The sequence below is a fragment of the Petromyzon marinus genome, chromosome 10, assembly GCF_048934315.1.
Source record: "Petromyzon marinus isolate PM22_M1 ecotype Great Lakes invasive population chromosome 10, UKy_Petmar_22M1.pri1.0, whole genome shotgun sequence".
Classification (NCBI taxonomy): Eukaryota; Metazoa; Chordata; class Hyperoartia; order Petromyzontiformes; family Petromyzontidae; genus Petromyzon; species Petromyzon marinus.
In genome coordinates this window covers 6683002-6705241 of record NC_133676.1, presented here as the reverse complement: position 1 = coordinate 6705241, position 22240 = coordinate 6683002, and the positions used below count along the sequence as shown (strand labels likewise).

The following is a 22240-nucleotide window of genomic DNA, read 5'->3' as shown; positions in this document are numbered from 1 at the left end:
GGTTCATGAACTTTACTCTGAACCAGGTGCCCTGAGTCCGATTGGTAGCCCGACTACGGCTAATATCAGTGGTACATCATATTTAAACCGTCCTTGGCCACCACACCCCTCCACCAACCTACACTGACCAGCTTGTTGGAAGCATGGTCAAACAACCCCCATCCGGGGGGGGGGGGGTGGGGGGGGCCTTCGTGCAGAATTGGATCGACGAATGATTGTATTATAATCATGCCATTGTGGAGTTGATGTGCCTACTTTTAATTATATACCAAATTGTGGTTAGGTCATGGTCTACGGTGGCTTACAAGCGACCGTTATACACCTTTGAACTTCTCGTACAAATATTGGCATGGTAAGTAACAAAACGATCATAGCCCAGATGTAAAATGAAATAAATGTAGTCAAAATAAAGAGTATTGTTTCCAGCAAATGTGGGATGGATTTTTGCATACGTATAGATACCCCAATTGAATATGGTCAATTATTTAGCTTGTACATAACGTTATGCTAATATTTAGCTTGCAGTGTCTTCATCCAGTTCTCAAATCATGTCGTTTATTTCAATTCGTAGTTACAATGACTTAAGTCATCAGCAAATCTGAGATAGCTACTAATTTCCCGGTCTGTATTTACGTCTTAATTTCTGCATCAATTGGCATTTGAGTCAAATTAATTGTCATAATCTAAGATTGGGCATAATAGTAATTGATATTTCGATTTAAAGCTTTCGTGACTGCAGGGATTCATCTTCTTGGTTCTTTCGGTAAAGTCACGTAGAAGGGAAATAAAATAAGAATAAAAATAAAACAATAAAATAAAATTCTCACGACGTTTCGGCCACAACACAAGTAGCCGTCCTCAGGTGAAGAAACAGAACTGTCTTTCAGACAGTGCTTCAAGGAGCGCTGTCTTATTATTTCCCTTCTACGTGACTTTACCGAAAGAACCAAGAAGAGGAGTAATTGATATGTATTTATTTGTGTTTCCCAGGTCCTGAAAACCTTAGCTTAACCCGGCTTTATAATGTGGTTTGTTGGCCTTGACATTTCCCTTTATTCTGTTCCCATTGACATTTGTGAACAAATTGTGTGTGATAAGAAGAAGTCAATGGGTGTGTACTTCAAGTCAGTTCCATCACCCTAACCAGCAGTGGAAAGGTCTTCACCAATGGGTTATGACAGTAAAATCATACTGCCACGTTTCATCAAATAAACGTTCTTCTGGAGGACATTTAGCAGAACATTTAAGTTAATGTACCATTGCGGTACATAATAAATAACAGGTGCCAGATTGTTTTAACTTAAAACACACTTGGTAAGCAGAAAGCTAAAATAAATTCGTCTGGGGTGATAGACAAGTCAACAACAGTAAAAACAAGTTCTACAAAAATAAGTTACTACGAGTCAACAAGACTATATGATGCCAAGTTAACGGCTGCACACAAGAGGCTTGCACATAACAAGTTTGTACGTAACACATGAGGCCCAGTGGTAGCAATGTTTTTGGCTATGAGACAAAAGTGACTGACTGGGTGGAGTGGTGGCGCAGTGGTTGGGTCACTGCGTTTGACACGGGGATTCGGATAATTTGTTCGGCGAGGTCGATCATTCAGTTCGCAGAGGGAGCGGGCTCGAACTCAGAATCAATTGACATCTTGTCCTCTGACTGAATTAAATTCCCACGCTTCACTTTACCAACTCACGCTGACCAGCGTGGTGAAATATGGTCAAAGAACAGCCGCAACCAACGCACCGTGGGAAGGGCTTCATCCAGCAGTGGATTGACGAAGTACTGTGAATCTATCCTCGCGCGTCTCTGAAGAAAGTCTCAGCCGACGATAAACAATCCACATCATTCCATTGGCATGCGCGCGTGTGACCCACGTACGGGAGAGACAATGAAATGACTCAGTAAATTAGGTGACTGAACAAACTCCTTTTGCTTTCCCCACCACCACCTCCTCCCCACCATCTCCTCCCCACCACCACCCCCTCCCCACCACCACCTCCCCACCACCACCTCCCCACCACCTCCTCCTCCCCACCTCCTCCCCACCTCCTCCTCCCCACCACCTCCTCCTCCCCACCTCCCCCCCACCACCACCTCCCCACCATCTCCTCCTCCCCACCTCCTCCCCCCCACCACCACCTCCCCACCATCTCCTCCTCCCCACCTCCTCCCCACCTCCTCCTCCCCACCACCTCCTCCTCCCCACCTCCCCCCCACCACCACCTCCCCACCATCTCCTCCTCCCCACCTCCTCCCCCCCACCACCTCCTCCCCCCCACCACCACCTCCTCCTCCCCACCTCCTCCCCACCACCACCACCACCTCCTCCCCACCACCACCTCCCCACCACCTCCCCACCACCTCCTCCCCCCCACCACCACCTCCTCCTTCCTACTCACTCCAAATCCTCCCCCCGTTCCCCACGGCAGAGTGGTTGCGCCCGCGGAAGCCGGATGGTCCTAGGGTGTGACGGCTCCCCCCCCACCACCACCCACGGCCACTACCACCACCACCACAGAAGCCTCGCAGCACAACCCGGCCACTGGCATTGGTGTAGCGTTGCATTGAAGACGGCGGCACACCAACGTTGACAATAGTGAAGTGACATCACACACCGCACTCGCATTGTTTGTCGTGGGGATACTGAAGGCATCAACACACCAGCGTTGACAACAGTGAGTGTGACATCACACACCGCACTCACATTGTGTAGTGTTGTGTTAAAGACGGCAACAGTGAGTGTGACATCACACACCGCACTCACGTTGTTTAATGTTGTGTTGAAGACATCAACACACCAGCGTTGACAACAGTGAGTGTGACATCACACACCGCACTCACGTTGTTTAATGTTGTGTTGAAGACATCAACACACCAGCGTTGACAATAGTGAGTGTGACATCACACACCGCACTCACATTGTTTAATGTTGTGTTGAAGACATCAACACACCAGCGTTGACAATAGTGAAGTGACATCACACACCGCACTCACATTGTTTAATGTTGCGATGAAGACATCAACAGTGAGTGTGACATCACACCACGGCTCAGATTGTGCGTTGACAATTGGTGAAGTGACATCACACACCGCACTCACATTGTGTCGTGGGGATACTTAAGACAGCACACCAGCGTTGACAACAGTGAAGTGTGACATCACACACCGCACTCACATTGTGTAATGTTGTGTTGAAGACATCAACAGTGAGTGTGACATCACACACCGCACTCACATTGTGTAATGTTGTGTTGAAGACATCAACAGTGAGTGTGACATCACACACCGCACTCACATTGTGTAATGTTGTGTTGAAGACATCAACACACCAGCGTTGACGACAATGACAGCACACCCCAGTACACTCGGGCTCACCCCGGCAGTCACATCGTGTCGCAGTGTATTGGCGGTGGATAAGATGTTTACTCCCTCGCTTGGTACACAGGAGGTCGTGGGTCTCGATCCCGACCCTGACTCTTGCTGTATATTTGGAGTTTGCGTGTCTCTATCCCCATGTTCGCTTGGATTTTTCCCCCCCACATTTCCACGTGATAAGCCACTTCGTTGAGCTATCGTTTGTGGCCAGATCGCTTCTGAAAAGGAGCTATATTGCTCAGTGGGCCTTCTCTAATTAAACACATATATAGTTTCGTTTAATAGTTTGTAAACAGCACACCGGCGCTGACACTCTTTCAAGCATCTCAGCGTTGCCAGCACACATTATCAATGTACAGACCAGCAATAACATAAATTACACCATACCCAACATTTCACGTTGCCTAACTGTGCATGATTTACCAGCATGACACCACCAGGATCCACGTCGTCATACCAATAGCAACACCACCAGCGCTTGCGCCATACGCGAATATTCACAGCAGAAACAGCAGACTCCAGTACATTTACATTGTAATCACCAGCAATTCAATTCACTCTGTCGACATTAGCGCACTCGCGTTTACAATTCACGACTGTGCGAGGCAAAATCAGCATTAACCTCGGACTGCCATTCACATCACGCATCCACAATTGTAACATTGTACACAAAACAAGAGCATTTGTACCACCACGCACACACACACATACACCGTTAATCACATCAGCAATCACATCACATAAATCACATCTCACAACAGAAATCACACACCAGCAATCGCACAACACACCGGAATTCAGATCACACGCAACATTAATTACGTAACAACTCAGCAATGACATTGTAGTACTGTATTGTAAATAATACACCAGCAATCACATCACCCAGACCACAAATTACATCACGCGCACACCAGCAATCACAATGTTGCGTTGTATACAATGCACCAGGCATCACATCACACACCCCAGAAATCACACAATACACAGTCAATCTCACCACATACAAGATAAATCACACCACACTGACCAGCAGACAAATCCCACAAAAGCAACGCATCACGCATACCGCTAATTACATTGGAATATTACACACAGTTCTGTAAGCGCCAACATTCACATCGCACTCACATGCGTGTGACATTTGCTCAGCTACTGTTGTCCCGTTGTTTTCTATTGCATGTACACACACGTACATACACACACACAGTACATATACACTGTTGGTTTTTTTCCAGGATTTTTTCTGTTTGCGCATAGTCACTTTAAGATGTTTTCTTGTTCATGTGTTTTTGTTTGTTGCGGTTGCACCCGATTCAAGAGCCAAATGGCTCACGGGGGCTTTACCAAATAAATGAAACTGAAATAAATGAAACTGAAATGAAACGTGTGAAACCCACAGGGACAGCTCGTGATCACAGCTCTTCCGACGTAGGGATGATGCACCTGGTGACAACAGCACAGCGGTGATTCCAAGGTGCGCAAAGGTGAGTGAGTTTTACAATGCACGTGTACCATATGCAAGGATTTGACATGAATTGCTTATAAAGATCATGTGTTCACACAATGCACCTATCTAAATACTCATGTGGTTTGTTGGCTGTTTAAGGTATTGTATGTACATATACAAGCTATTTTTCTCAATCCACTGCTAGATCAATGCCTTTCTCATGCTGTGCGCGTTTGGGTGGGTTATTTATTTGAACGACCATATTTCACAAAATAATCATCAGCAAAATAGTTCAGCGGACAATATCTTCTTCGTATTTTGGTTTCTCTATATAGCAAATTAAAGTACATTTTACAAAACCCACCAGGCCCTACGGCCTCCTTAGGAGTGCATAGTTCATTAACATTGAATAAATGATGCTGTGTTTATTATTTTTTTATGACCACACTTCAGCACGCTAGTTAGTGTTGGGTTTGTAAAGGTGGGGAGCAATAGACGTCAGAACATATAAGTACAGCACAACCTTTAATGTACTGCATGGGGCAGTACATTAACACAGCATTCAATCTAGAACTTACACATTCACATCACATGTAGAGTGAATGCATGCACATTGCATTATTATATTGTGGTTGTAATAGACTTGTGCTGGCCATAATGCACATGATGATTCAATATGTGTGTAAAGTGTTTGGAATAGCGTGTCTCTAAAAGCCTCGTGTGGGTTTGATAAATAATGCAGAGCACGCAAAAATATCATACAAAGCGTTGCCTCTATATATATAGAGAATTTACATTTAAAGACAGTGTTATTTGCATTGAGCCCCCTATACAAGGATTTCATGCACGCCGAGTTGATTTATTTTTGCCTATAGCCCCCGTGGAGGGCTCACTTTTCACCAGAGTATCATGTCCACATATCAAAGGGAATTGATAATGTGATGTGTATACCTAAATATTACAATTTACAATGTGGATTCGTAATATAACATCTAAATGTGACAAAATCTCGAGACAAGTAGTGGGCATATTTATTTTATTTAGAAAAAAAGAGTCAGTCATAGGCAGTATTGTCTTGAGTTTGGACTTGAACGGAGGCAGGGCGTCGATAACACGGAGGGCTGGGGATAAGGGAATTCCAGATGATGGGGACAGCAGAGGAGAATGAGTGATATCCCATTGTATGATTAGTGATATCCCATTGTCCGGTGGGCAACGTGCGGTGTGAAAGAAGTTCAACATACATTGTGAGAATGTTAACTGGCCGCTTTGAAATAATTCCTTGTTTGCTGGAGCTGAGCGTGCTTGAAAGGGAGTATAGTCCAATGTAAGGGGAAGAGAGGTAGGCGTGTAGGCGGAAGATGTGTACAATTCTGTATGTGTGTACGTGAGCAAACAGTATCTGTTTTTGTACTGTACTTACGTAATTGTGTTGCATTCCATTTGCACTTGTTATTGTGGCCATTATGGCTTTTTAACAAATGGTGTGCGTGATTATTCTTGCGTCTTATGTGTGTTCCCTTTAATGTAGCAACAGTGCCAGTGCGTATTTACACCATTCGTGCCCATGTTATCAAATTGATGTCCATCCGTACAGCAACGCCTTGTGCAAATTGTGTCGTTTCCGCCAGCAGTGTTGGCTTGTATCGTGCACGTGTGTGCACCGTTATTCCTGTTAACTCCACCATTGTGCATTTGCACCGTTTGTGTGTATGAGTGTGGCTCTGCAACAACGTGCGAGCCCACACGACAGAGAGAGTCACCCTGCGTTTGCCCGTTGAATAATTAGGGTTAATTCTGCAGTGGTGCGTCGTGTCAGTACTGAGGATTTGTAAGTGGGCAGTTCCATGATTTCGGTTGTACCTTTGAGATATTTTAAACATATAAGTAATCATTAGCATTTGCATGAAGTAGATTTTTATTTGGTCATAGTTTTTCGGACTAATTCAAATTGACATAATTTGTCCACCTTCCTTGATAATGAAACATTTTACTGTGCGGTTGCATAATAAGTTGAACTACCCCAGTATAACATTCATCGCTATGCCAGTAAGCAGTCAGTCCATGGTGTGACTTGGTAATTTCTGTGGGGAATTACAAAAGCACACCATCTGCCTCTAAGTGGACTTTAAAGATCCCCATGACATCATTCTTGGGTATATGCCATTGTCTGTCAGCACCCTAGTCTAAAATTAAAATATAGATTAAAATTTAAAAATAAAATAGATCATATATAATAAAATGAAAACTGTTCTTACATAGCTACATCCTCCCTTGTTGCATCTATGTACAGTGAGGGAAAAAAGTATTTGATCCCCTGCTGATTTTGTACGTTTGCCCACTGACAAAGAAATGATCAGTATATAATTTTAATGGTAGGTTTATTTGAACAGTGAGAGACAGAATAACAACAACAAAATCCAGAAAAGCGCATGTCAAAAATTTTATAAATTGATTTGCATTTTAATGAGGGAAATAAGTATTTGACCCCCTCTCAATCAGAAAGATTTTCTGGCTCCCTTTAAGAGAGTGCTCCTAATCTCAGCTCGTTACCTGTATAAAAGACACCTGTCCACAGAAGCAATTAATCAATCAGATTCCAAATTCTCCACCATGGCCAAGACCAAAGAGCTCTCCAAGGATGTCAGGGACAAGACTGTAGACCTACACAAGGCTGGAATGGGCTACAAGACCATTGCCAAGCAGCTTGGTGAGAAGGTGACAACAGTTGGTGCGATTATTCGCAAATGGAAGAAACACAAAAGAACTGTCAATTCTCCCTCGGCCTGAGGCTCCATGCAAGATCTCACCTCGTGGAGTTGCAATGATCATGAGAACGGTGAGGAATCAGCCCAGAACTACACGGGAGGATCTTGTCAATGATCTCAAGGCTGCTGGGACCATAGTCACCAAGAAAACGATTGGTAACACACTACGCCGTGAAGGACTGAAATCCTGCAGCGCCCGCAAGGTCCCCCTGCTCAAGAAAGCACATACATGCCAGTCTGAAGTTTGCCAATGAACATCTGAATGATTCAGAGGACAACTGGGTGAAAGTGTTGTGGTCAGATGAGACCAAAATGTAGCTCTTTGGCATCAACTCAACTCGCCGTGTTTGGAGGAGGAGGAGGAGGAATGCTGCCTATGACCCCAAGAACACCATCCCCACCGTCGAACATGGAGGTGGAAACATTATGCTTTGGGGGTGTTTTTTCTGCCAAGGGGACAAGACAACTTCACCGCATCAAAGGGATGATGGACGGGGCCATGTACCGTCAAATATTGGGTGAGAACCTCCTTCCCTCAGCTAGGGCATTGAAAATGGGTCGTGGATGGGTATTCCAGCATGACTAATGACTCAAAACACACGGCCAAGGCAACAAAGGAGTGGCTCAAGAAGAAGCACATTAAGGTCCTGGAGTGGGCTAGCCAGTCTCCAGACCTTAATCCCATAGAAAATCTGTGGAGGGAGCTGAAGGTTCGAGTTGCCAAACGTGAGCCTCGAAACCGTAATGACTTGGAGAAGATCTGCAAAGAGGAGTGGGACAAAATCCCTCCTGAGATGTGTGCAAACCTGGTGGGCAACTACAAGAAACGTCTGACCTCTGTGATTGCCAACAAGGGTTTTGCCACCAAGTACTACGTCATGTTTTGCAGAGGGGTCAAATACTTATTTCCCTCATTAAAATGCAAATCAATTTATAACATTTTTGACATGCGTTTTTCTGGCTTTTTGTGTTGTTATTCTGTCTCTCGCTGTTCAAATCAACCTACCATTAAAATTATAGACTGATCATTTCTTTGTCAGTGGGCAAACGTACAAAATCAGCAGGGGATCAAATACTTTTTCCCCCTCAATGTTGAATCTCAACACCGTGCCAATTGTGTATATTAAACGTTATTTTGCTTGGAGGATGCAATGTTGTAAAAAAAAATGCACTCAACAGCATGCGTGATGTTCCTGGGATGTATAAAGCCCATTTAAAGCTAAATGAAAGTCTTGACTCTCCTGGGGGATTCACAGGGATGATTCGTTAGCGTGTCTGAGATTTAATTGACCTGGAGTGAGGTTTTAGCCAGGGCACTGGGGTCAACACCCTTGGGTTTGCCACAAAGCGCCACGGGATCCACACAATTTTTACTGAGTGGGATGGACCCACGTTTAACGTCTCTTCTGAAAAGCGGCTCGTATTACAATGTCACCATCCACTCTTCCACATTATTGGCTGTTTTGTCCCAGAAGGAAGACCACGCCTTACCACTGCTTCATACCATAACACGATGGTCTAATTTGGTGGCTATGCATCACATTTATATTGCACCCAGATGCTGATATGAAGGATAGGGTGGCATGTGTGATATCTGGAAGTATTTATTCAGTCGCCCCGCAATTTAAATATAATGCCAGTGTAATGTATAACTGTACAAAATAAGAAAGGATGGACCACCATATGGAAGGTTACAAGTGGCTACTGTTACATTGTGGTATTATATTTCAGATAGATAGATCTACTGCTTTATTTATGAGGACAGACCCACTGAAGTCCAGTATGCAATATTGTCCATTAATTCTAGTCCTCCATATTGCCTAAATGAGCCAGCCCATTTTTATAAACTTTGACACAAGGTGTTGCCAACAAATGATCTATTTTGCTATTCTCCCTAGTTATATCCCAATTGTGCTATCCGTGTCATTTGTAACTCTCACAGAGCAATACAACCATCAACCCACTACACCTGGGACCTCGGTTTAATTACAGGCGACTGCTCATATTCAAATTCAGGATCTCAGTTCTCACCTCAGCGTTCTGACCTCTGAGCCACCTGGCGATCTCAAATTTACGTTGTATTCGGAATCCCTGGTTAGATTCAACACTCGTCAAAACTTATGGAGGGTTTAAGGGAAAATGCAAACACAAAATAACCTTTGTAGATAAATGCCAAGGCTGACTGACATGCGTTTTAAGCTATGATGTAATTGACATATATTTCAATAGACCAATGCAGTTATGTGCACCGAGTACAGTAATGGTTTGCATGATCTTAACTTTAAAGTATTTTTTTTGTCATGAATGAAGATTAATATTTGTGTTGGACAATGCATGACACACACACACCAGCAACATGTTTATCTATAGATGAAGAGCAATACATTTTTGGGTTTGTATCTTCGTTTAAGGTAGGTCAAGGAGGATACGAGTTGAAATGGCAAGCATCTGCAGATTTTAAGAGCAATTTTGTCCGGATAGTGTTGACAACCCGACCCATGTAATAGCTGCACTTCATAATATCATGCGAGTCATATACTGTATATGGAGAGTTATGACCTGCATAGCTGATCTGCAGTCAGTCTTTACAGCTGGGAGCCCACCTACTTGAATGCATTTTTTGTGTACACAACGATACATTTGAAAACCTTGGGTGGCGCATTTAAAATATTTGTTGGAAATTAATAAACATGGGGGGGGGGTTAGGAAAAATATTACTGTGATGCATCTCGGAATTGACTGAATATGTTCAAGCATTACGCCCAGCACTGGTTTAATCCACTCATCCCTGGCTGTCTTTCACTGACAGGACTGCAGAGTGCAAAGGTCAGATGGGACTAATGTAATGGATTGATTGATTTACAGTTTTGCATGGAACTTGCATTAATTACAGCAGACTTTAGAACACTGTAAATTCAAGTGTCAGTGTCATGGGACACTGGCGTTGCAACTCTAGCTCACCCACTCTTGAATTTACATGGTCCCAAAACTATTTCTTCTGTTTTTTTCCTCACACTGCTCAACTTTGGAACTCCCTCCCATTATCTCTTTTCCAAAGTTAGTTTAACCTTGCTCAATCCAAGTAATATATTAACTCTTATCTATTTTTCCCTTCAATAGTACTGTTTGTTGCTGGCCGCTTGTAATTTTTGGGCCTTTGGCCCTGTTCTCAGAAACAACGATTTAAATAAATAAATAAATATCCGTGAACTGCTATGTCAATTTGACCGTAACACACTCCCATCGTCTCATCAATGAGCTCTGCCTCACACATCTGACGTAGGGAAAGCTGTAAATGCGAGGACAGATCAATCTGTCCTCTCTGCCCGCAGGGCCCCGAAGGTTAACCCCAGTACGCACCAACATTGCAGTATCCTGGTTACATAAACTGCTAGCCGTGCTGGGGTAAACGTGATGCTATCAGGTCTTTCCAACGTCTCTGTTGAAAAGGGCGTTGCATAATGAAAGGTGTGGAACCAGCAAGGTTGCATACCTAGACCTCATTTTCTTGTGATGTCACTGGAGGTAAATGGCAATATCAATCATGGGGAAATTAAGCGTGTTGCACTGTATTTTAACGGTAACACTCCTATAGTACAGTGTTCTGTGTGGTATCGAACATTAAATGGCTCTGGATTTGGATTCAATGTGAAACCGATGTTTCTTCTATCTGTTTAATTAGTATGCCCCCCCCCAAAATATGAAAAAGCTTAGTAGATACGCGCTTCTTCATAGTAATTAACTGATTTGATTCTCTACCACGTCTTTACCCGTACCCCCCCCCCCCTTACTACCCGCACTGACCAACATTGGGAAATATGGTCAAACAACCCCCATGAACCAACGGAAGTAGATTGAAAAAGGGCTCTAGTTATATATTTTTGGGCTAATTACCGTGTATCAAAAATGTAAATATTTAATGGACAAAAAAAATTGCCGGACTTTATCCTAATTAGGGTTGGCTCGTGCCGTTGGGGAAAAGTCCTGCATGGAGGGCACTGATCTAGCACTCTCTGCCAGTGAGGATGGCGGGTGGAGGGTGGACTCATCCCCCTCTTTGTGACCTTACACGCATCTCATCTGCCCATGCTTGATTTATCAGTTCCCACAGTACTGCGCTCCCATCCTGTGTCGTGTGGCTGCCTAGGACAAGGCGTCTGCCGTTACACGCGTGCCTCAATCATGACGAATTAACGTGCACCTGGACATTTTTGTGCGAGCCCGAACGGCGCCGTACTCCCGGGCTCTGTCGTCGGAGCCGCCCGAGTGAAAAGCGTTGCTCATTTGCCAAGGGAGTTCACCACCCCCCCCAGGGCTTGAACGTCTCCTCTGGGTGCAGCGTATATGTTAAGAACTTTCTTTGTTGATTTGATCGCGCCTGGTTATTTGGCCTGTTGTTTGCCGCAAGCAGGGGCGCGGTGTTGTGCATACCTGAGGTCCACCACATTTGTAGGCAAGGGTTAGTGGATCACGAGTAAATTTGTGATACTTCCAAACGCGTTTCACGGTGGCTAGGGGATGGAAGTGCAGCAAATGGGCTGTTAAAACTATCTGTTGCGGACCATAAAATGTTATTCACTGGTACACGTGGGTTTTGTCCAGGTACTTTGTTGTCTTTTCCCATACCAAACAGTCATTCATGGTATTGGCCAACTATCCCAATGTAGGATGCTCCTGAAATAGTATTTGAAACTCAGTGAGGTTTTCCTGCATAATTCAAAGGTACTATTAATTCGTAATTTGCTTTTTTATTTAATGAGCTGAAGCCCTCTTGGCTAAATGTGGGGAGCTTTGAGTATTACCTCCTGTACGCATGGTAGGTTATCTCCAGGTACTGAGGCTTATTCCATTTTAATAGACTATCCCAACCCTAAACGTCTGGAAAAGTTTTGAGACATGGGGTAACAGACGGGACCTTGCTTTCCCCTCCCTGTCTTACCTTTTGCCCCACCACTCATGTTCTCTGTTCCATTAAGGCTTCCCGTGTATCCGCTCCCTGGCCGTGCCTGCGGAGGAGAGTGGCATGGCTACAGGGGGGATGCCCAATGAAAACCTGCCCACCTACAAGGTGAGCGCGCTTTTCATTTGTTTGTATTTGTTGAACTTTTTTTTAAAATCTCAAATGGTCACAATAAGTAACGTGAACATTTGCAGACATTGATATTGCAAAGCGTGACTTGATTCTAAGAAAAATCTGGCAAGATGTGCGAGTGTTAGTGTGGATTCATATAGTGGAGTTAAGGGGATAGGTTGGTGTGATGTGCAGTAAACCACGGCAAATTATTAGAATTAGATGGTGCTGGATATTCTTTCGTCATATTTTCATTAATATTGAACCATTGTTGTTATTGGTTCCATAAAACACATTTACATTATAACATAAACCATCTATAAAGAGTACCGTAAGCCTCATTATCATGCACAACAGCGCAGCGTGGTTGGCATGAGCCTTGGTGGAAGGAATCAAGTGGAGCCCCCTGACCAATTTCCCCCTCCTCCTCCTCGTAGCGCAGCACCTGGGCCCCTCCGGCACGTGGGCGCCGTTGCAACTTCACCACCTGTACACTTGATAGCTTAACATTGATCGTGCGAGTGCACGTGGCGCTAGAGTTGGTTACATGTCACGTGTTGCTGTCGCCTTCTCGGAGGTGGTGGTGGTGGGTGATGGCGGTGTCGGGAAGAGCGCCCTCACCATCCAGTTCTTCCAGAAGATCTTCGTAGTGGACTATGACCCGACCATCGAGGACTCGTACATCAAGCACACGGAGATCGACGGCCAGTGGGCCATCCTGGACGGTACATCCAGCCCACTCACCCACGCAGCCTCCCACGTAGATGTCCATCACCATAGCATGACCGCTGTGTGCATAATTACGTAGTGATCCAATACAGCATCCCTAGTGAGAATTTTTTTAACTAGCAAGTGAGACAATATGCAGTCCTTTCATGTTGATTATTATCAATAATAATTAACAGCTGTGTGTGAATTCTCTGCCAGATGATGGCCTCCCCATCCTGGCTTGGTCATGGGGATTGTTTGACCATGCTTTATCATGCTGGTCAATATTGGTTGGTCCAGGAGATGCCAAGCAAATGGTTCACATCTCATACACCACTGATGCTGGCCATGATCGGGAATCAAAACTCAGGTGACCAGGTTCATAGCAAATTGCACAAGCAACTGCACCACCGCTCACATTAATTACATGAATATTGGTCCTGTTATGTCCCCTCCATGTCTCAAATTCCTGATCATGTTCCTCCTTTACCTGACCTTTATCTGCCCATGTTGTGGCATTAATCTTTCTGGGCTTTTCACTCAAATCGAAATGATGAATATTTAATGTTTCTATTTCCATTAAATGAATCAATTTGTTTTTATAATAGCCATTAATTTTAAGTTGCCATTTATTTATCCAGCAAAGCCTCAATGAGTCTCAAAGACTCTTTTCAAAAGGATCCTCCATTGGAATATTTGGCCAATATCATTAATGCGTGTTTGGTATGTAGGAGGAAATTGGAGAACCTGTAAAAAAAACCCCACACATACCAGGGGATTACACTGAACATCTCCTAGTCACACAAAACTTACAAATTGGGTCTATTTTAATGCTCACTAATCTCGCTGTGATATTGCTGCATTAATTCCCAGTGGTGCTGTGGTTATTGTCATTTATTCGCAGCTCTTCCACAGCTGTGATACGTGTGACACTGTTAAAAAATACATGTTGCGTCTCAGTGGGTTCACGCGCGTGTCTAAATTAAGCAATCATTCAATCCGTTCAAATCATTTAAAATTTAAAACTGACATTTACGGAAGGGAATGCAGTCTCAGTGACATTTGGCCCATGCCTTTCCCAGAACACCTTCAGTCTGTAACCGGTGAAAATGCGTTGCCTCATCTCGCCAAACACAATGAGGCGTCCTTGAAGTTGCTGCATAGTTTTTTTTTGTTTTTCGTGCCAGCAGCTTAAGGCGACCAGGCTTCTACCACAATAGCAGGATGTTCCATGTCACACAATTGTCGCGGTGCATATACATAGCACCGTCTGTATAATTAACGTACGTAATTTTTCCATTTCGCGTATGACTTTAAAATACATGGCAAGACAAACTTTCAAAACCTAAAATGTATGATTCATTCATTCATTTTACACTGTACGGAAGAGTTGTAAGGCTCACGAGGGATCTTGGGATTCCAAAAAGTTGAACAAATCATCAATTGATATGGATTCTTACAGTGAGGGAAAAAAGTATTTGATCCCCTGCTGATTTTGTACGTTTGCCCATTGAAAAAGAAATGATCAGTCTATAATTTTAATGGTAGGTTTATTTGAACAGTGAGAGACAGAATAACAACACAAAAAGCCAGAAAAACGTATGTCAAAAATGTTATAAATTGATTTGCATTTTAATGAGGGAAATAAGTATTTGACCCCTCTGCAAAACATGACTTAGTACTTGGTGGCAAAACCCTTGTTGGCAATCACAGAGGTCAGACGTTTCTTGTAGTTGGCCACCAGGTTTGCACACATCTCAGGAGGGATTTTGTCCCACTCCTCTTTGCATATCTTCTCCAAGTCATTAAGGTTTCGAGGCTGACGTTTGGCAACTCGAACCTTCACCTCCCTCCACAGATTTTCTATGGGATTAGGGTCTGGAGACTGGCTAGGCCACTCCAGGACCTTAATGGCCGTGTGTTTTGGGTCATTGTCATGCTGGAATACCCATCCACGACCCATTTTAAATGCCCTGGCTGAGGGAAGGAGGTTCTCACCCAAGATTTGACGGTACATGGCCCCGCCCATCTTCCCTTTGATGCGGTGAAGTTGTCCTGTCCCCTTAGCAGAAAAATACCCCCAAAGCATAATGTTTCCACCTCCATGTTTGACGGTGGAGATGGTGTTCTTGGTCATAGGCAGCATTCCTCCTCCTCCAAACACGGCGAGTTGAGTTGATGCCAAAGAGCTCCATTTTGGTATCATCTGACCACAACACTTTCACCCAGTTGTCCTCTGAATCATTCAGATGTTCATTGGCAAACTTCAGACGGGCATGTATATGTGCTTTCTTAAGCAGGGGGAACTTGCGGGTGCTGCGGGATTTCAGTCCTTCACGGCGTAGTGTGTTACCAATTGTTTTCTTGGTGACTATGGTCCCAGCTGCCTTGAGATCATTGACAAGATCCTCCCGTGTCGTTCTGGGCTGATTCCTCACCGTTCTCATGATCATTGCAACTCCGCGAGGTGAGATCTTGCATGGAGCCCCAGGCCAAGGGAGATTGACAGTTCTTTTGTGTTTCTTCCATTTGCGAATAATCGCACCAACTGTTGTCATCTTCTCACCAAGCTGCTTGGCAATGGTCTTGTAGCCCATTCAAGCCTTGTGTAGGTCTACAATCTTGTCCCTGACATCCTTGGAGAGCTCTTTGGTCTTGGCCATGGTGGAGAGTTTGGAATCTGATTGATTGCTTCTGTGGACAGGTGTCTGTTATACAGGTAACAAGCTGAGATTAGGAGCACTCCCTTTAAGAGTGTGCTCATAATCTCAGCTCGTTACCTGTATAAAAGACACCTGGGAGCCAGAAATCTTTCTGATTGAGAGGGGGTCAAATACTTATTTCCCTCATTAAAATGCCAATCAATTTATAACATTTTTGACATGCGTTTTTCTGGATTTTTTTGTTGTTATTCTGTCTCTCACTGTTCAAATAAATCTACCATTAAAATTATAGATTGATCATTTCTTTGTCAGTGGGCAAACGTACAAAATCAGCAGGGGATCAAATACTTTTTTTCTCTCACTGTAACTTCGTCATACATGCATCAATTCACGTGTGTAAGAATCATTTGCTGTATGTAATGGTTGTAGTACTCATGCAATCACAAAAGGCATTCACAATGCATTGAAGTACAAACAATCTTACATTTAATTGAAACGCGACCATGAATTGTGCCAATTCATGCAATTGCCTGGGGTATGGGGGGGGGGGGTCATTCCACCTCTAAATACTAATCACACATAGTGCCAATAGGTGGCCTTGTAAAATTAAATCTCATTTTACAACCGGGTTCATAACCGTACATTTTTTGATGCGGTGTGATCAGACAAACAGCTGTGCTGTACGATACTAATTTTGCCCTCGTTAAGGATCAACAGCACAGCAATGCATGCACTTTTGTTTGATGCCAGAGTGCGCCTGTTGGCTGAAGACAGTGTTGCATCGCTGTGGTGTTATGCAGCACATATATGTGCCACAGACAGCGATGGCGCAGGGAACGATGACACAGAAAGCAGCAGCAGCAGCAGCAGCTGCCGCTTGGTGCGGCTCAGCCATGGGAGCCCCATAATCCCTGCCAATTTCAGCACAGCTGTCGGTGCGATTGCCAGCATGCTGCAAATAATATAAATAAATTTAGACAACAAATTTTCCCATGCCCCCCCCCCCCCCTAAAAAAAAAAATCGATGACTTTACTTGACCTCGCAGCGTGAGAAATTAAGAGAGCTGCACCTGGCCACGCTATGCCGCTCGTAGATAAAGAGCAGCGTTGTTGGAGCGCACCGCCCGGGGAATGGCACCAGTGAGCTTCGCTCAACTCCACGCCTGACCGTGAATGTCGCGTGTGGGTCCAAACGAATAAACAATTTGCATCGCCAGATTTCTAGTGCCGATATAATGAATGTCGTTCATCAACGTTACTCGCAACAACCAGTTATGGCATTGAATGTATGTGGATATTTTATGTATTTACTTTATGATGAACATGGGCATTGCCAAAGAAAATGGATCAAAAACTTAAAAGTGCACAAAGAATCATATGGGGAGGTGCACGCTTCGAATTGCACTGAGAAACAGGAACACAAAGGTTATATACGATACTAGCTGGACTACCCGGCTTCGCCCGGGACTTAGATCCACCACGCCCGGCCGACTTTGTCTCCCCAGTGGCGATGTTCACACACCACAGCAGTTACTCGTTTTGAGGCTGAGTCGACCTGGGGGAGGCCCAGGACCGGTTGAAATAATCGTCACCGGTGGTGGCCATGAGAGGGAATCGAACTCAGGTTGCCGGGTTCGTAGCGCAGCGTTACGCTTCCACACACAACAGACACACACACACAGACACACACACAGATAGACACACACAGACACACACACAGACACACACAACAACAACCGCCATTCGCCACTAAGTGGCGGTGACGTCACCACGACGCTTGTGCCAGGACATGTGCACCTTGAGGCCACGTGGAGTGTCGAACGCCCGCTGGCAGGAGGTCACGGGGCAGACCCAGGTGCCATGGGTCGACTGACTGAGATGACTGGCTGATGCACCACCTGTGCCCCCTACTGTACCAACCTGCTGTGCTTTAGCCACCCGGCGCTCCGCTCGTTGTTGTGAGCGTCGCTCCTCCGCCCTCCGTTGTTGTTGGAGGGCGACTGCCTCCAACTGCCCAGTAGCGTCCTTCACGAGCCTCCTCTACAGAGGCCGATCTTGACACCGCTGGTACCAGTCATCGGCAAGTCCACTCAGCTCCACGTCCTCCTGTACCACATCACTCCATCTCTTCTCTAGCCCGTGCCGCGCCCGCTTAGCCCCCTCGATCCGGCCGAACAAAAGCTGTTTCGGCATGCGGTGGCTGGGCATGCGGGCTACATGACCCAGCCATCGCAGCCTTGCCCGCCGGAGGAGCTCACCGATGGGACCTTGCCCAGATCTTTCAAGGATTTGTGAGCTCCTCACACAATCCAGTCTGGTTAAACCCAGGATGGATCGTAGGCAGGCCAGCCTAAATGTTTCTAACCGGCGAAGATGTTCCATTAGGGGGGGTCCACGTTTCACAAGCGTAGAGAAGGGAGGGAATGACTGTGGCCGAGAAGACCTGAAGCTTAGTGCGGAGAGACAGACCAGGTAGCTTCCACACAGCGTTACGCAACCGATGAAAAGATATTGCCGCTCGACTGATTCGGAGTGAGACCTCTGCTGTTAAACTGGAGCCGGTCATAAGCACACTTCCCAGGTATGGGAAACTCTCCACTCTCTCCACAACTGCCCCATCACCAATTGGGAGTTGTGGGGGTGGAGTGTCCGATGGTACAAAATACCCAGGCAGGTGCTTAGTTTTGGTGGGGCTGATGGTAAGGCCCCATCTCTTAGTGGCACGCTCCAGTCTCAGCAGCAGCGTCTCCAACTCCTCCTCTGAATGAGCAGCTATTACCAAATCATCAGCATACATAACGTGGTTGAGCAATAGGGAGCCATCCCTTGACACACACAGACACACACACACAGACACAGACAGACACACACACACAGACACATACACAGCGCCCTAACCACTACATTACAATGCGTTACGCTTCCACTTGCGCGGGTCACATGACAGATTTGACGTCACAGCTCACTTGCCATGCAAATAATATATGTATTATTGAGCACCCCCCCCCCCCAAAAAAAAAAGTGTCTTTTTATAATTTTTGCATGGTGTACAGTCTGGAAAGTATCCACATGGCAGATTTCAAGTTTGTTGCATGTCGGGAAGTACGCTAAACATTTTCAACAGACACACATTCACAACTTTGCCTTTTATATATATGGAGATGAAAGTTACAAAGCATCATATTAACTGTTAAGAAAAGTACGTTGCCTTGGGGCAGGATACATCACGAAAAGGAAAATGGCCAGTGTTTGAAACTACCAAGGGAATGGCAGCCAAAGGGTGGAACGCACATTCGCCGCAGAGATGGAGCTTGTTGGCAGAAGCTAAATGGATTATTGCTTTGTAAGACTGTGAGAGATGGCAGCATTTTGGGGAATGCATTCATCCAATAGTGAATATTTCATAGCTGAAGATAAAAATATTAACTAAAGTGTATGATAACAAGTCCCCCTGTCAGTGTCCACATCCGTGTCCGTATCTATCGACGCTACTGGTGGACTTTCCCGACCTTCTGGCTGACCCCTAATCCTAACCTGAGCCCTGATTGTCCCCCCCCCCCCCCCCCCTCCCCGTGCTTGCGCGGCTGTGCAGTGCTGGACACGGCCGGGCAGGAGGAGTTCAGTGCCATGCGGGAGCAGTACATGCGCACAGGCGATGGCTTCCTCATCGTCTACTCGGTGACGGACAAGGCGAGCTTCGAGCACGTGGAACGCTTCCACCAGCTCATACTGCGCGTCAAGGACAGGTGTGGGCACAGCACAAAGGGTAGAGGCACCCCGGTTGTTGCTATGGATGGGGGCAGCGGCGTAGCTATCGAGTGAGCAGGTGGCACAGCTGCAACCCCTCGGGCCCATGGGCTGGATGTGAAGAGGGGGGGGTGGCAATTGGACAGACGGGGTGGGGGGGGGGCCTCAATTCATTCCTTGCACCAGGTTCCATGCCAACCATGCAACACAACTGGGATGGAGGTTGGGTGGAGAATGTTTCATTAAAATGTATTTGTTGTTCAAAATAATCCTCAATGCACTCACGAGTCACATTTATTCCTGGTTACACAACTCAAACCCTGAGCCTTCTGACCCTGCTGCTGTATTAATGAAGCAATGGCAATTGACTGCATACAACATTCTGTGCTGTCAATACAAATCTCTATAATGTATTCAAGTGAATGCTTTATGGAGATTATAATCATCAGTAATATTATTTACCTTAAACCATAGGACCTATTGGCCCCATTGTTAAATGTATCTTAGCTGCTGCTGCTGCCTGCACTAAACATACTAAAAGTTGCTCCGACCTATATTGTAGCCATGGGTTACGGATGCATGCAAGGAGAGAGATATCGGCAAAAATCGGAATAATTATAATTAAGTTTTTCTCTTTGTTAATTGTATGGCTAGACAGCACACCCATCTCTCCGGTGACACATGCAGTGTTGTGCAACTAATATGCTGCTTTATATGCAAACTTGTCTCTCTCCCTTTCCATTTCACATGCGTCAATGTCAAGGTTAAATTGTGAGAGAAAGAAAAACACCTCTCTTATTCTCTGCTTCGTGGAATAAAAGTGAGAATATAGGAGAGATGAATGTAAATCACAGGGAGAGACTTGAGTGGCTGGAATATGGAAGGACGGTGGGAGTGGAGTTACGTAAGGAACAGGGGTTGAAAGGGGGAATTTGGCAAGAAAGTGAGGATCATGAGTTTACAGAACCTGTAAATCATATTTTTGTTAAACCAACGAACTCCAATCAAAAATGTCACAGATTTAGCTCATTCGCTTGGACAGCTGGAGTCAGATTGAATTGACCCGCGAAGACCTCTGCATACGGCCTCATCCCAAGCCAAGTAGCGGTTTTGCTCATTGTAAATAGAGTCTTTCACCTGCGACTAACATTTATTCCTGACCACGCAGCTCGTCACTTACCCCACCGACTTGGCTGTTGTTGCCCATGATTACACAGAGACTCCTTCCCCATGATTCTGGTGGCGAACAAGGTGGATTTGATGCATCTTCGCAAGATCTCCTCTGAGCAAGGCCAGGAGATGGCTGCCAAGTACAGTGTAAGTTTGCCACCCTCCTGCCACTTTGTTAGGGTGGAGAAAGCGAATGGTTGTGTGGTGTGCATGGCCCCACAATCGCATTGGACACAGCATAAATTAAGTCACGCCGTGGGAAATATAAATGCAAACACTGCTCGAGTTGCGTCTGAGTTGTAATGTTGGGCCCTTTGTCAATCTGCGACTGGATTTAATTGTTTGAGAATTGTTCAGTATAATGTTTTTTTGTTTAAATAAATTGACACCTTGTTGAGGGTAAACACAGACCTTCTGTAGCATGAGCAATTCCCTTGTGGCTCTTTGGGCTGCCACCTCTGTGATACAAAAAAACAGGACATATCCTGGGAAGAAGAATATCGCACAATATTTGTGGAGGGGAGAACTGCATGTATATGCATTCAATTGGGTTGTTTCTTATTACGCAATTGACAAAATTGGAGTCTTTTATTCCAAGATAACTTACATATTTAGCAGGACAGCTACCTCCAAAACAGTACATCCTCGGAAAATCAGCACAGGTGGCAACGCGAGTGGCTGCATGTGATAGTTGAGTTCACCTGTTGGAGTATTTTGTACTCACTGCTGACAGAATTCTCATCTCATGCAGATCCCCTACATTGAGACAAGCGCCAAGGATCCACCGCTCAATGTCGACAAGGCTTTCCAGGAGCTGGTCCGGGTGATACGGTAAATGTCATGGGATTTTGTACATCATTTACACAAGAAGGGCTTTGCTTACGGCATCCAAAACTGTAGGCTCAGGGCAGCACTGTTGTAAATAAAGGAAGTCTGCCTGAACAGGAAGTCTCACAGTGAGCTTGGTTTGGTTTTGTTGACAAAGCCGAAATGGACTTGTCAAATGTAAGCAAGGCTCTCCCCTTTGTAATTCAGTTTCAATATAATCATCATCATCATCATCCACTGCTGCACGGAGGCCTCCCCAAGCTGTCAACATCTCTCCATGAGCCTTACGATGTAATAATCCATTTAGCCTCTGCACACAAACTTATTGCATCGCTCCATCTCCCCCGGTAGATGGACTATTAGGCACAATCCCTTTCTTGGCAGTCACTCCATTGGTTCAGTCTTACTTAATTAATAATGTGAACTATTAATTTAAATGCATAAGTAATAT

At 45.1% G+C, this 22240-nt stretch overlaps 1 protein-coding gene across 3 annotated transcripts in view; it reads left to right on the top strand.

Annotated features, from left to right (window-relative positions):
- The first annotated feature begins 2467 nt into the window (after window positions 1–2467).
- Window positions 2468–22240, top strand: part of LOC116941025 (ras-related protein M-Ras-like) — a 29081-nt gene continuing 9308 nt past the window's right edge. Inside the window, exons 1-8 of one of the 3 annotated variants that reach the window (XM_076066091.1) lie at window positions 2468–2658; window positions 3132–3154; window positions 4787–4871; window positions 12579–12670; window positions 13251–13398; window positions 19637–19790; window positions 21009–21108; window positions 21713–21792. In XM_076066091.1, the coding sequence (XP_075922206.1) occupies window positions 12626–12670; window positions 13251–13398; window positions 19637–19790; window positions 21009–21108; window positions 21713–21792 (527 nt within the window). In that variant the 5' untranslated portion in view covers window positions 2468–2658; window positions 3132–3154; window positions 4787–4871; window positions 12579–12625. Of the gene's footprint in view, window positions 2685–2738; window positions 2822–3131; window positions 3155–4786; window positions 4872–12578; window positions 12671–13250; window positions 13399–19636; window positions 19791–21008; window positions 21109–21712; window positions 21793–22240 lie in introns of those variants that run through there. The other 2 variants (XM_032951582.2, XM_032951583.2) reach the window with 2 other exon arrangements.